General features: G+C 35.1%; 1 protein-coding gene across 1 annotated transcript; it reads left to right on the forward strand.

The window, feature by feature from the left end:
- Nucleotides 1–1,971: 1,971 nt before the first annotated feature.
- On the forward strand, nt 1,972–12,889 carry LOC128240865 (uncharacterized). The gene is made up of 6 exons (XM_052957825.1): nt 1,972–2,152; nt 5,873–5,918; nt 7,174–7,239; nt 8,910–9,022; nt 10,935–11,110; nt 12,607–12,889. Exons 1-6 carry the CDS (start codon nt 2,009–2,011, stop codon nt 12,806–12,808), a joined length of 747 nt encoding a protein of 248 aa, XP_052813785.1. The 5' UTR covers nt 1,972–2,008; the 3' UTR covers nt 12,809–12,889.
- Nucleotides 12,890–14,299: the final 1,410 nt, after the last annotated feature.

The following is a 14,299-nucleotide window of genomic DNA, read 5'->3' on the forward strand; positions in this document are numbered from 1 at the left end:
CGTATCAAATCAAATACCGGTATAAGACGTTCAGTCGATATATCGTATTGAAAGTTCGCGTATCGGTCAAAATTTTGATCAAATAAAAGTTTGAAAAACGTTTGTTTCTTTATTTTCACTCATTTCACATACGATTTTAGTTGAAATAAAGAACTAAAATGCAAATTGCGATAACAGTTATGTATTTTCAATAATTGTGTAACATATAAGTAATCAGTTAGGGACACCCAAAACTTATATGGAGTCATGGAGTCTATTGCGCTTCGGAAATGTACGCGGAAATGTATTATTTTCTCTATTGCGCGTTGGAAATGTTGCATGTTTTACATTCCGCTTTTCGGTTTGATAAAGTGCACGTCTTAACTTAGGCCTATGTTGGATGAAATTGTCCTTACATTTTAAATTACCCGTAATAAAATACAAACTGTATCGCATCCCAGACACAAATATTTAAAGAATGCATTAATTGAAAGTATTACATATTCCCCCGTGCTGTTTACCTGCATTTTTTCTGCACGTCGTTTTAAGCAATGGAGCAAAATGGAATGCACTATGGACAGTGTGGTAAATGGGGTATATAGCTCGTTTTGTCTTTATCAGAATTGTATGAACATGTGCGTAAACGTTTGTATATATACGTACAGTTTGGTCGCAGTTGAAAGAGGCGATTCACTGAGAAAAAAAAAACATACAAGTGACAGTGGCATAAGATTTTTCCGTCTTGTGATAGGGGTGACTGATAAAATGACTGATTTAATGATTAATCCATTGATAATAGGACTTATTTTGAAAGGTAAGTAACATTGTGAAAGATCGAGCTGATATTATCAGCAAACACCATTAAGACATAACGAGAACGGTTGTGGCTCAAAAATGTTTGCGAACGCTGGGTCCCGCAACTATTTACGAAGAGGTTGAAGAAAAAAAGGGTCATAATGTCGTCTCAATAAACTGTACCATCGATACAAATAAGCATTAAATTAGAAGTGACGTTAAAACTCAGTTGTAACAGTAAGTGAAACTTAGAATTATCAGTTTGATCCCAATTCCAAATAAAACAGCGTTTAGATTAGTTGTTCTTGTAACAGACAGGCCATTGCGCGGCAAAGTTTGACGTACAAACGCATGCGAAAGCTCAATTTATGCCGACTTAAAGCTCCATTGCTTCAGTTTCCTGATCCATATAGCACTTTAGAAAACATTGAAGTTTTATCGGTACTAGAAAGGCTGGATACAATTTACGTTCATAAGCGCCGTTGCATCGACGTCCGGAGAATCGAATCAAGTTGCTCCATGACAACACATGAGCACCTGGAGCCTCGGTACGGAAATATTTTAGGGTAACTGGTCTTTGACTAAAACAGCACCAACCACACAATCAAGGCCCTGCATCAGTTAACTGTTTTATGTTCCTGAGGCTTTAACAAAAAAAACCTGGACACCACGGTTTATCATTGTCTACAGAATATGCCGCAGTTCTCTGCGCGCTAAAAACGGGTATGAATTCTGATATTATTAGACTCAGCTATACGTTTTCAAACTAAAAAACAACATTTTCTGAAACGCTGCACTTTTCTAAAAGCTTTTAGAACGCCCTTCTCATTTTGGAAAATACAATGTTTTCATGTGTACGCTTATGATCAGTGTATGACATCTTTAACAGTGGTTTAAAATTGTTGACTGAAGAAAGTACTTGAAAGTATAGATACAGCTGTATATTATGCATGTAGTTCAAATGTACAGCTGTAACCATAAATAAAATCTTATAAAAACAATCAATTATAGCTGTGTCTTTACTTATAGTACTGCTATAAAATAGAGCAGTATGTCACTGTTGACATACTTTGACTTTTGAGCCACTTCGTAGACAATACGCAGTCCCATTTAATGTACGAGAGTAACTATATAACGCAATTCAGTAATACGTTTCTTATGGGATTGGCCGCGCACATATGCGGCACGTATCGTGAATGAGATAACAGTTTCAACTAATCATTCACTTACTGAAATGATTTTCACTTCATTTGTAAAAATGGAAATTCAATTAAAGATCGTTTTGTTGGCGTGTATAAGCCTTACGGTGGCAAAAGAGGATAAGCGTTTGGTCCTGGACGGTACCGACTCAAGCGACTTTGAGCAACTTATGTTAGAGGTGTGTATGAACAAAGTTTAAATTGCGTTTGAACCTGAAATCAGAACATGTTACTGCAATATTGTCTTATCGTGATACAGTCATAGTTTGTTTTGTCAGTTTTGACACGATGACATCGGCGATGTTGAAGACTTATTTGGCCGATTGTTTAAAACATAGAACATTATTGAAGTTAGCACAGCTTTCAATAGAACCATAATGAACTTAAATGTTCATCGATACACTTGTTGTCTAGAGTATTCCTAACAAGATATGAGACAACTGTTGAGATGTACTTGTTTTCTAGAGTATTTCTAACGAGATATGAGACAACTGTTGAGATGTACTTGTTTTCTAGAGTATTTCTAACGAGATATGAGACAACTGTTGAGATGTACTTGTTTTCTAGAGTATTTCTAACGAGATATGAGACAACTGTTGAGATGTACTTGTTTTCTAGAGTATTTCTAACAAGATATGAGACAACTGTTGAGATGTACTTGTTTTCTAGAGTATTTCTAACGAGATATAAGACAACTGTTGAGATGTACTTGTTTTCTAGAGTATTTCTAACGAGATATGAGAAAACTGTTGAGATGTACTTGCTTTCTAGAGTATTTCTAACAAGATATGAGACAACTGTTGAGATGTACTTGCTTTCTAGAGTATTTCTAACAAGATATGAGACAACTGTTGAGATGTACTTGTTTTTTAGAGTATTTCGAACAAGATATGAGACAACTGTTGAGATGTACTTGTTTTCTAGAGTATTTCGAACAAGATATGAGACAACTGTTGAGATGTACTTGTTTCCTAGAGTATTGCGAACAAGATATGAGACAACTGTTGAGATGTACTTGTTTTCTAGAGTATTGCGAACAAGATATGAGACAACTGTTGAGATGTACTTGTTTTCTAGAGTATTGCGAACAAGATATGAGACAACTGTTGAGATGTACTTGTTTTCTAGAGTATTGCGAACAAGATATGAGACAACTGTTGAGATGTACTTGTTTTCTAGAGTATTGCGAACAAGATATGAGACAACTGTTGAGATGTACTTGTTTTCTAGAGTATTGCGAACAAGATATGAGACAACTGTTGAGATGTACTTGTTTTCTAGAGTATTTCTAACAAGATATGAGACAACTGTTGAGATGTACTTGTTTTCTAGAGTATTTCTAACAAGATATGAGACAACTGTTGAGATGTACTTGTTTTCTAGAGTATTTCCAACGAGATATGAGACAACTGTTGAGATGTACTTGTTTTCTAGAGTATTTCCAACGAGATATGAGACAACTGTTGAGATGTACTTGTTTTCTAGAGTATTTCTAACAAGATATGAGACAACTGTTGAGATGTACTTGTTTTCGAGAGTATTTCTAACGAGATATGAGACAACTGTTGAGATGTACTTGTTTTCTAGAGTATTTCTAACAAGATATGAGACAACTGTTGAGATGTACTTGTTTTCTAGAGTATTTCTAACAAGATATGAGACAACTGTTGAGATGTACTTGTTTTCTAGAGTATTGCGAACAAGATATGAGACAACTGTTGAGATGTACTTGTTTTCTAGAGTATTGCGAACAAGATATGAGACAACTGTTGAGATGTACTTGTTTTCTAGAGTATTTCTAACAAGATATGAGACAACTGTTGAGATGTACTTGTTTTCTAGAGTATTGCGAACAAGATATGAGACAACTGTTGAGATGTACTTGTTTTCTAGAGTATTGCGAACAAGATATGAGACAACTGTTGAGATGTACTTGTTTTCTAGAGTATTTCTAACAAGATATGAGACAACTGTTGAGATGTACTTGTTTTCTAGAGTATTGCGAACAAGATATGAGACAACTGTTGAGATGTACTTGTTTTCTAGAGTATTTCTAACAAGAAATGAGACAACTGTTGAGATGTACTTGTTTTCTAGAGCATTTCGAACAATATATGAGACAACTGTTGAGATGTACTTGTTTTCTAGAGTATTGCGAACAAGATATGAGACAGCTGTTGAGATGTACTTGTTTTCTAGAGTATTGCGAACAAGATATGAGACAACTGTTGAGATGTACTTGTTTTCTAGAGTATTGCGAACAAGATATGAGACAACTGTTGAGATGTACTTGTTTTCTAGAGTATTTCTAACAAGATATGAGACAACTGTTGAGATGTACTTGTTTTCTAGAGTATTGCGAACAAGATATGAGACAACTGTTGAGATGTACTTGTTTTCTAGAGTATTTCGAACAATATATGAGACAACTGTTGAGATGTACTTGTTTTCTAGAGTATTTCGAACAATATATGAGACAACTGTTGAGATGTACTTGTTTTCTAGAGTATTTCTAACAAGATATGAGACAACTGTTGAGATGTACTTGTTTTCTAGAGTATTTCTAACAAGATATGAGACAACTGTTGAGATGTACTTGTTTTCTAGAGTATTTCTAACAAGATATGAGACAACTGTTGAGATGTACTTGTTTTCTAGAGTATTTCTAACAAGATATGAGACAACTGTTGAGATGTACTTGTTTTCTAGAGTATTTCTAACAAGATATGAGACAACTGTTGAGATGTACTTGTTTTCTAGAGTATTTCTAACAAGATATGAGACAACTGTTGAGATGTACTTGTTTTCTAGAGTATTCCTAACAAGATATGAGACAACTGTTGAGATGTACTTGTTTTCTAGAGTATTCCTAACAAGATATGAGACAACTGTTGAGATGTACTTGTTTTCTAGAGTATTTCGAACAATATATGAGACAACTGTTGAGATGTACTTGTTTTCTAGAGTATTTCTAACAAGATATGAGACAACTGTTGAGATGTACTTGTTTTCTAGAGTATTGCGAACAAGATATGAGACAACTGTTGAGATGTACTTGTTTTCTACAGTATTGCGAACAAGATATGAGACAACTGTTGAGATGTACTTGTTTTCTACAGTATTGCGAACAAGATATGAGACAACTGTTGAGATGTACTTGTTTTCTACAGTATTGCGAACAAGATATGAGACAACTGTTGAGATGTACTTGTTTTCTACAGTATTTCTAACAAGATATGAGACAACTGTTGAGATGTACTTGTTTTCTAGAGTATTTCTAACAAGATATGAGACAACTGTTGAGATGTACTTGTTTTCTAGAGTATTTCTAACAAGATATGAGACAACTGTTGAGATGTACTTGTTTTCTAGAGTATTTCTAACAAGATATGAGACAACTGTTGAGATGTACTTGTTTTCTAGAGTATTGCGAACAAGATATGAGACAACTGTTGAGATGTACTTGTTTTCTAGAGTATTTCTAACAAGATATGAGACAACTGTTGAGATGTACTTGTTTTCTAGAGTATTTCTAACAAGATATGAGACAACTGTTGAGATGTACTTGTTTTCTAGAGTATTTCTATTAAGATATGAGATAACTGTTGAGATGTTCTATTCAAGTATATGAGCACATCATTAAATATTCAACCTTCGAAAGCAATCAACGATGTTGTTAATGACGTCGTTAACTTTAACAAAATTCTTAACATTCGGCCCATTGTCTACGTGTCACATTACTGTCACTGTTTGCTAACATTTAACACTTCACCTGCCTGAATATGGTACACTCACGTTTTGTATTATGATAGTGTACGTTTGCAATAGATATGACTTTACTGTCAATGTAATTAACTTATAATTATCGTATTTGAAAAACTAAAAAACTTATTTTTCAGGTCTCGCAACTTCAAACAAAGGTTGCGGCACTCGAAAGTAATTCAGGTACAAAAATACGTTAGCATAAGTATAGCAATGATACAATGGAAGCTACAGGGACAAGCCGATGGTCATTATTAACTAACGACTTTAGTAATATTAGAATCCGACTAGGAAAAATGATTCCTTCAGTGTCATGAAATATCTTAAATGTGTTTTCCTTTTTAGAAAATTTAAAATAATTGTTAACATGGTTTTTACATTATATATGGCCAGTTTAATCATTATGGCCTTACTTATAACAACTGTAGAATTCATTGATAATGTGCAATTTAGAGTCTTGTGTAGCAAAAATAAAGGTGTCTAGAAGCTGGGAGACACAATTCGCAACAAAACAGGAAAGACACTATCATAAAGTATGAGTTTGGAACCAAACAATGTGTTCTCTCTTTGAGCATATCCTTGATAACTGCTACTTCTTACACTGATCATGGTTTTTGCAAAGAACTACCACTGGATATACAAAAATATCCTTAAATGCGTTGAAAAATGGTTGACGTTCGTTTGAGGTATACTTAGACGGAATACCTTCTGGTAAAAATGTGAACATATTTGGAGTGGTTTAAACGTATGTGTTATCATTTATGGACAATCACTATAACAGACCGGCGCACACCGTGTTTTGTATTTAAATAGTTCAAGTTTGGTATTATTTTATTTCGGCATATGATTCGTATTTCGGGAAGTAGTTTAAAGGCCTAGTTTAAGCCTTCTATAAGTGACCCCCACCAAAAAACTGTGTATAGTACACAACCTCTGTTTATTGATCTAAATCTAGTTGCCTTGATCACTCTTATCAGATCTCCGATCTGAATATCCTGCTGTGCAGTTTTAGAAGTTTTATTATAGAAATGGACCCTAAAAGGCCCTGAGCCAATAAACGAATACACAGGAAATTGGCCTCTAGTGTGACACCAGTGCAATCATCAGGAGATGCACAGCAGGGGATTATCATACCAAACATTCCTTAAACTAGGCCTTTAACAGACGTTTAAGATACGTTTAGCACAATGAACAAAACATCATATCAACGAGAGTACGACAAATCGTAAGATCACGGTCGGTTATAAAGCCTGTGTTACAAATCTAATTGACCTAATAAACCTGCAAAATTCCGATACAATTTGTCAGAACTCACAAGTAAATATCCTCGTGTCGAAAAGCTATTAGATGGTTTAACTACAAAAAAGTAATCGTGCGATACGAGCGTTGAAAGGATGGTCCATAGTAAACAACACTACGAAGTTCATTGTGTATTTAGCTTCAGATACGTACGTGCGGTGGGGAAGAACATCCTGCCCTTCAGACAATGAGCTCGTCTACAAAGGTTAAAGAGGTTTAGTTATCTTATTTAAATATGTTGGTCTCTGAACAGATAAGAAAAGTGTCTCTATCAACTTATATAATAGTCAGTGTACAAATTCTGAAATATATATGAAATCACCTAATACGCAGTAACTAAAATTGAAGTAGCTCCTTTTTAAATCTTAAGTTTATTGGGCCTCTCTACTAAATGATACGCTGTTTTGACCTCGAAATATTGAATATAAGTATCTTCCATGGCAGAGAGTGTAAGATAGGTTGCGCGAGGGTCGGGATGAACCTATCTTACACGAGCGGCTATGGTAGATGCTTTTTCTCCCATCACAGTTAAGCAAAAATAAGTAAAAATGTATTTTTTGCTGGAACTCTTTTGTGCTTAGTAAATATAATTGCGTAAGAATATGCGATAGCACGCACTCGTCATGGATTTGCGCGCAGTGATCGAGTTAATGTTAATAGTCAAATCGGTCTTTTTTAAATAGTTCTAAGGAGAATGAAGCATTATTTCTTGAATGGTGCGTGAAAACTGTTTTATGGTGACATTTGACGCGAGAAATAATGAACTAGCGTTCTAAATATTACCATAAGACAAGATTTCCTTGATGCTACTGACGACAGTCTTCAACAAGGGAGGAAATTACAATGCGGTGACCATTAAAAAGGAGTTCCATACGGGCATTTTATCTTCGCCCGTGTGCAAGATAAGAATATCTAGCATGGTTAAATTATTGGATCTACTTATCTGAGGTGGGAGAATATTCAGTCATTTCACTTCCGATTACAGTTAAAACATTTTCCCCTAACTTTTTATCACATGCTATACCTTGTATCCGGTTTCATATATATATCACGTATCTCTTGCTACTGGATCATAATTCAGCAAGTCATATGTTTATTTCTATTGTGGTTTTATAAAGATTCACTTAGATAACGTCGTTAATTTTTAATTTGAATCTTGATTGGAAAACATGATATTTCCTTTTTTTCTTAAAAAAAAATCTTATCAAGTGCGTCACTCTCAGTATTTAAGCAAAAAAATATATCATGAACATATTACAATATTTCACGTCATTTTACCGGGGACGTCACAATTTAAAAGAAAGCAAATTCCTTATAGTTTTCATGTTGTGGTTCTTCCTGGATTTTATCTCAGTTATCATTAATCATAATTTTACACGGAATGAAAATTATGGGATCTTTTTCTGCTTTAAATTACATTGGGCTTCTACATTTCTGCAATGCATGTTTTTTTTGTTGATTTGTCGTACTTGGTTCATCTGAATTGAACATTGAGAGGTTGAACATGTTGGTCTACTTGTTAGATTTTACCGGATACAAGCATGTGCTAAAACTAACAATCTTCATCTAATACACTTTATTGAACTCATCCAGGAAACTTGTTCGTGGCCAATGGCTCGCTTACTAACACATTTTCTGATTCCGTGGAATACAATTGTGTATTACATGTTTATGGTGACTCATGGGAGGTTCTCTATATCTATAATGTATTTTCAGTCATTTATTTTAAATACTTGTAATCAATAAGCAGTACCCTACCAACATTAAATGGAGTCATTAGGAATCAACATGTAAGAATTACGATCAACTTCATGGTAAACAAACATCTTATTTGAACAGTGGATATCTTTAATAATCAAGATTGCACCATAACAGGTTATGCGGGAGGTTCACATTATTCTCATAGTGGAAGTGCAGCGAACTGGCTCTGTTTGACCGATTCCCCGCAGTGGGGCTACTATGAGGAAAATGTCGCCTCAGGAGCAAAGGTAAGGACTGGTACAAACTTCGAAACGCTAGGACAAGTCAAAATATGATAGAACAGTTGAATGGTTATGTTTGACATATCTTATGCCCTTTTTTTAAAAGAAAAATAATTGAGATTTCACTTTTTTTTCAAAACGGAGGCTAGATAAGCAACATAATAGGCTTTCAAGTGTTGTTTTTTTTAAATTCTGCAGCTTCTATCTCAAGTTGTTAAACTCATATGAAATTAGATCAAGGGCCGTATTCATTAAGCTTTTAAGTGAAGAATTAATTTTAACTTTGTAGAAAAGGTTCCATGCTCTATTTTGCGATTAGGGGAGGTTTGAAATTCTCTATTGTGGTTGTGAACAGTGGCATGTCCTCTATTGCGCATGGGAAAAAAAAGCATGTCTACTAGTAGGCACGGGAGAAGTGACATGTCCCCTATAACGCATGGGAAACGTGGCATGTCCTCTTTAACGCATGGGAAAAACATGTTGTCTGTTTCATAGTGGAAAACGGCATGTCCTCTTTTGCGCATGGGAAATGTGTCATGTCATATACAGAGCATGATGAGAAGTTTCGTGTTGTTTATTGTGCTTGGGATATGTATCATTTCCTCTTTTGCGCATTGGGAAAGGTGCGTGTCCATTATTTTGCTCTCTCTTGATAATTTGCACGTTTATACCATTGAATTGGTCTTTAAATTATATACAAAAGCATACACTAATATTTTAATAAGCATGCATTGAAAGTATTGCGTATTTTCCTAATACTGTTCACGTGCATTTCCGCTGCACATGATATTATGCACTGGTGTATAAATGGCTTGGAATATGATAATTGCACGTTTAAAACATAAGGCGTGTAAAGCGCGATTTGGTTTTTACCAGAATTGTATGAAATAGCATACAGGTTTGTATTATACTGTTTAAACAAACAGTATGGTCGCATTTGGATGAGGTGATTCATCTAGGAAACGCATACATGTGACAGTGGCTCCAGATCGGGCGACAGATAACATTGTTTGAATTGTGATAGGTCTTTTTGGGAGGTTGATGCCAGTAATATTGTGAAAGAAAGAGCTGATTGTATTGGCAAACATCATAAAGAAATAGTTAGAGCCTTTAGAGCCGTTATGGCTGAAAAATATTTGCAAACGTTGAGTCCCACATTTATTGACGGAGGGGTTGAAGCAGGAACGGGTCATGATGTCGTCTCAAATTATTTTAGCTTCGATACATATTAGCAGTTTAGTAAGGACGATAAGCGTAGTTGTAACTGTACGTAAAACAGTATCGTTGCATTGACATCCGGGTAATCGAAAAAAGTTGTATCATGACAACAAAGTGGCACGCAAAGCTTCGGTTTAGAACATTTTCAGGTATCTGGTATTTGGCATTTCCAGATTACTGTTTGATGTTTTAGGGGCTCCAAAATATGCTGGCATATAATCATTTTGATTCCACTGGTAGTGCTGGCATCGCTGTTTATCAATGTTAACAGTATATACCCACAGTCGAGCACCATTAGGCCGTTTGGAAGGCTTGAAATGTTTATGGAAGCTATATTTATATTTTTAAGACCCAGCTAGATACATTTCCAAAATCAAAAATCATTTCCTGAAATGCCACACACTTCATCGGGTTTTTAAACGCCCCTCTTATGCTTGGACGGTGACGTTTTCATGAATACCCATTACATTACAGTGGTAAAAGATTGTCAACTGAAGAAATAAAATTCTGTAAATATTGCTTAAATAACTCTACATATCATGTTGAGACCCCTCAACAAATTGATATTATTACATCATTTTCAAAACAAATGTCATGTTTCGTGATTGCCTTTGAATAATGCATGGTATCTCTGCAGTCAAACGTGCATCATTCTGTATCGTAGCTAGTGGATATTATAGTCTTGTGTACGTTTCAACAGGTCTACGGGGGAGAATACGAGTTCAGCGACCTCCATTATGACGGAGGTAGCAGGTACTTCGGACAAAACTTGAATGACGAGGACGCTCCTTGTGCCGTGTGCAAATCCCCGCGTTCATCATCGGTAATGATCCCTGGTAGGAAAGAATGCTTCCCTGGATGGACGAAGGAATACAAGTATGAATAGTTGTTTCTAACGTTTGTCATGAGCGGTTTAGAGCCACTTGCCTCCGTGCAAACACAATACGTTGTGACGTTGTAACAACGTTACCGCTAACGTTGCTCTGACGTTCTGCCATAGCGTTGACATAACGTTATGAATGTGGAGGATTTTATAACGTTATACAACGTTACTTTGGCAACTAATGCACAACAATTTTCAACGTTATAACACAGTTGAGACATCCATGCATTATAACGTTGTTACAACGTTGTCATGATTTTTATTGCTTGTTAAAATAACGTTGTCACAATATTAAGAAACCTCCACATTCATAACGTTGTGACAACCTTATGGGTCACAAGGTTATGGCATAACGTTGCTAAACAGTGTCACAGTGTTGTCATAACGTTTTGTATAAAGCGAAAGGTGGAACGGTTTGATGATTTAACAGATGTGTAGTTTGAAAATGTTTGTATCAATGTTTTAGTTATTCCAAAAGAAACCTGAAAAAGCTCCCAGAATAAAGCAGCTGCCCTCTATGATATAAAGTTTCTTTGGAGAAAAGAAAATTATATAATTCGATTCTAACGTTCTGAATCATGTACTTTATATAGGTCGAGTTATCATGTGCATACCATGAATCGTCCTGTTGACATAAGTTACTTGCGCAATGTGCAGTAATCAAACAAGGTAATTCATAATACTGCGTCTATCTAAACGACCAGGACATCGTTGTCACAGAGTTAGAACAACGTTTTCTTATTTAAAGGAAACCGCGAAAGAAAACATATTCCCTCAAAGTTTTTAACCCAACGTTAGTACAACGTTAAAAATAACGTTGTCTAGTCACTTTACTTTCATTATCAAATTAATACTTGCAAATCATTATATCCTTGTCCTCAAGTATCTAAATGTTTTTAATAAAACGCTAATACAACGTTAAAAATTACGTTGTCCCATCTTTTAGATACCATTATCATTTTAATAATTGCAAATCATTATAAATCTAGGCACCAACGTGACAACGTTGTACAATAACCTTATCATGACACAACCTTCACACAACGGTATACTAACCTTACGTGTTTACTGAGCTATTGCAACAACACTGATTGAAATATACACATAGGTTGAATTATATGGTGACTATTTCTTGCACAACCGTGTTTAATATTAAATACTACTGGCTCGGCTAACCTCTAGACGTAAGCAAATATTAAAGTATCCATGATCCAAACATCATTATAATGATATTCTGTTTATATACCTTCATTTGAAAGGGTAAATTTTAAACATTTAAAAGGATTTTCAGAAATAAATACATAACTTCAAAATATATATTGATTAATTGTTAAAAGCCTTCTTTAAACTGGCATGGTTTTACATTATTGTCGAAAGAAAGAAAAGGTGTGTGCTAGCAACTTATCTTTTTTATTCAAACATGTGTTATTTCAATTCCATCATGGAATTTAATAAGCCGAATAGTAAATTGTATATTTATACGTTTTAGCGGATACTTAGTAGCAGGAGATTACCAACACGCCTCAGCATCCGAGTTCATCTGCTTAGACGAACGTCCGGAAATGATTGTAGGGGGCGCTGCGAACATGGACGGTAAAACCTTCTACATTGCAGAAGCAGTCTGCGGTTCCCTCCCTTGCCCTCCATACGTTCAGGGGCGGGAACTCACGTGTGTAGTGTGCAGTAAGTGAAATGAACTCGTTTACGTTTGATAACGCGTTTGCTACGAAAATTACTTATAAACTATTTCGGATTAAATGATTGCATACGAATGTGTTCGTTTCTTATTGACGAAGTTCAAAAACTAGTTCATACCACATTGTCATATAGTTCGGCGGCGAAAAATGAATGTTCCAGTCTGCTACAAAGTACACGCGATCTGTTGATGACGCGTGTGTTACATATTCAAGAGTAAGTTATATATAAAGAGAACGTTATTAACTGCTACAAATGTCTTCTTTCTTTTTTGAAAAAGTCGTCTGGTTGAGTATGTTAACTTGCTATACAGGTAACGGACGAAAGAGCTGTATTGTCGTCAGCAGCACATAAACTGTTCACGTGATTACTTGATGATACAAGAGCTGTTAAAAATGCTTGACGGGTTATATTTCTGCAAGTAAGGCTTACGTGAATGGACAAATGTGTGAAGTGTTGTTTTTTCTCGAGCGAAGACACCCTTTAAAAGTAAACACCATACTACATAATACATTGCGTGCTCAACTGGTTTCAAATGGTCAATATTGAATTAAGATCTGTCACCTTTTCTTGTCAATGTCCTTATCGCAACTTGTCCGAAATGGTTTGAAAGTAATTACCAGATTTAAGGATTTTGGTATAACCTAGCTTTACAATTCTTACTATTCAGATGTACTTAATGATGAATACTAACTCGCATTAAACAATTTATTTAAAACGACGTGATCTGATTGAAAAAGAGCATTAACAGTAAGTCGGTCGGAACAGCATAATACAAAAATCGTTATTTACCCAAGGTCATATAACAATTATCAAGTCATTTACGTCAATATAAAATACATAAGAATTTGTAAAGAAAAAACGAAAAAGACATATGACTGTAAGTATAAATGCATTAATATATCCCATCATTCCTTTGAGTGCAAGTCGCCCTATACCATTTTGTATGCCAAACACAATTCCTAAAGTTATGAGTAGGATCATAATTTCAAATTATGAAAACATTTGTACACCGACAAAGCCGTGATACTGGTCGTCCGAAAAACGTCCTATTGTAGTATTACTTTTATGATATGTCTCATTTGATATTGTCAATGTTTAAGCCAACGAAAGTGCACTTAGATCTTTCCCGAGAATTTCCATGTCAAAAATGAATCACATTAATAATACAGTTCATTCTTAGGAATATAAACACAAATCAGCGATTGAATACATTCGAACTCATTTTTTTTAAAATAGTAAGTTCTGAAAAAACTACTGAATAGTGAATTTATAATTTAAAAGTTATCAAATTAACATCAGTCTGTAAATAAATAACCTCACCGCTGATAAGGATATTCATACAAGCTGCCACAAAATACAAGCCTCGGGACACTCAGCTCCACCTTTGAGCGAATGGTGAAGATGGTGAAGAAGGCTGGACTTTATCCAAACAAACGACTCTCTAATCACAGCGCTAGAAAATACTTGAAATTGAATGACAGCAA

The sequence above is a fragment of the Mya arenaria genome, chromosome 1 (genome assembly GCF_026914265.1).
Source record: "Mya arenaria isolate MELC-2E11 chromosome 1, ASM2691426v1".
Classification (NCBI taxonomy): domain Eukaryota; kingdom Metazoa; phylum Mollusca; class Bivalvia; order Myida; family Myidae; genus Mya; species Mya arenaria.

Bases quoted from the DNA above. Each gene is read 5' to 3' on its own strand.
- LOC128240865 (XM_052957825.1), top strand. From the start codon at position 2,009: ATGATTTTCACTTCATTTGTAAAAATGGAAATTCAATTAAAGATCGTT. The intron at 7,240-8,909 runs GTTAAAGAGGTT...GCACCATAACAG, and splicing joins CAATGAGCTCGTCTACAAAG to GTTATGCGGGAGGTTCACAT. The intron at 11,111-12,606 runs GTATGAATAGTT...TATACGTTTTAG, and splicing joins GGATGGACGAAGGAATACAA to CGGATACTTAGTAGCAGGAG.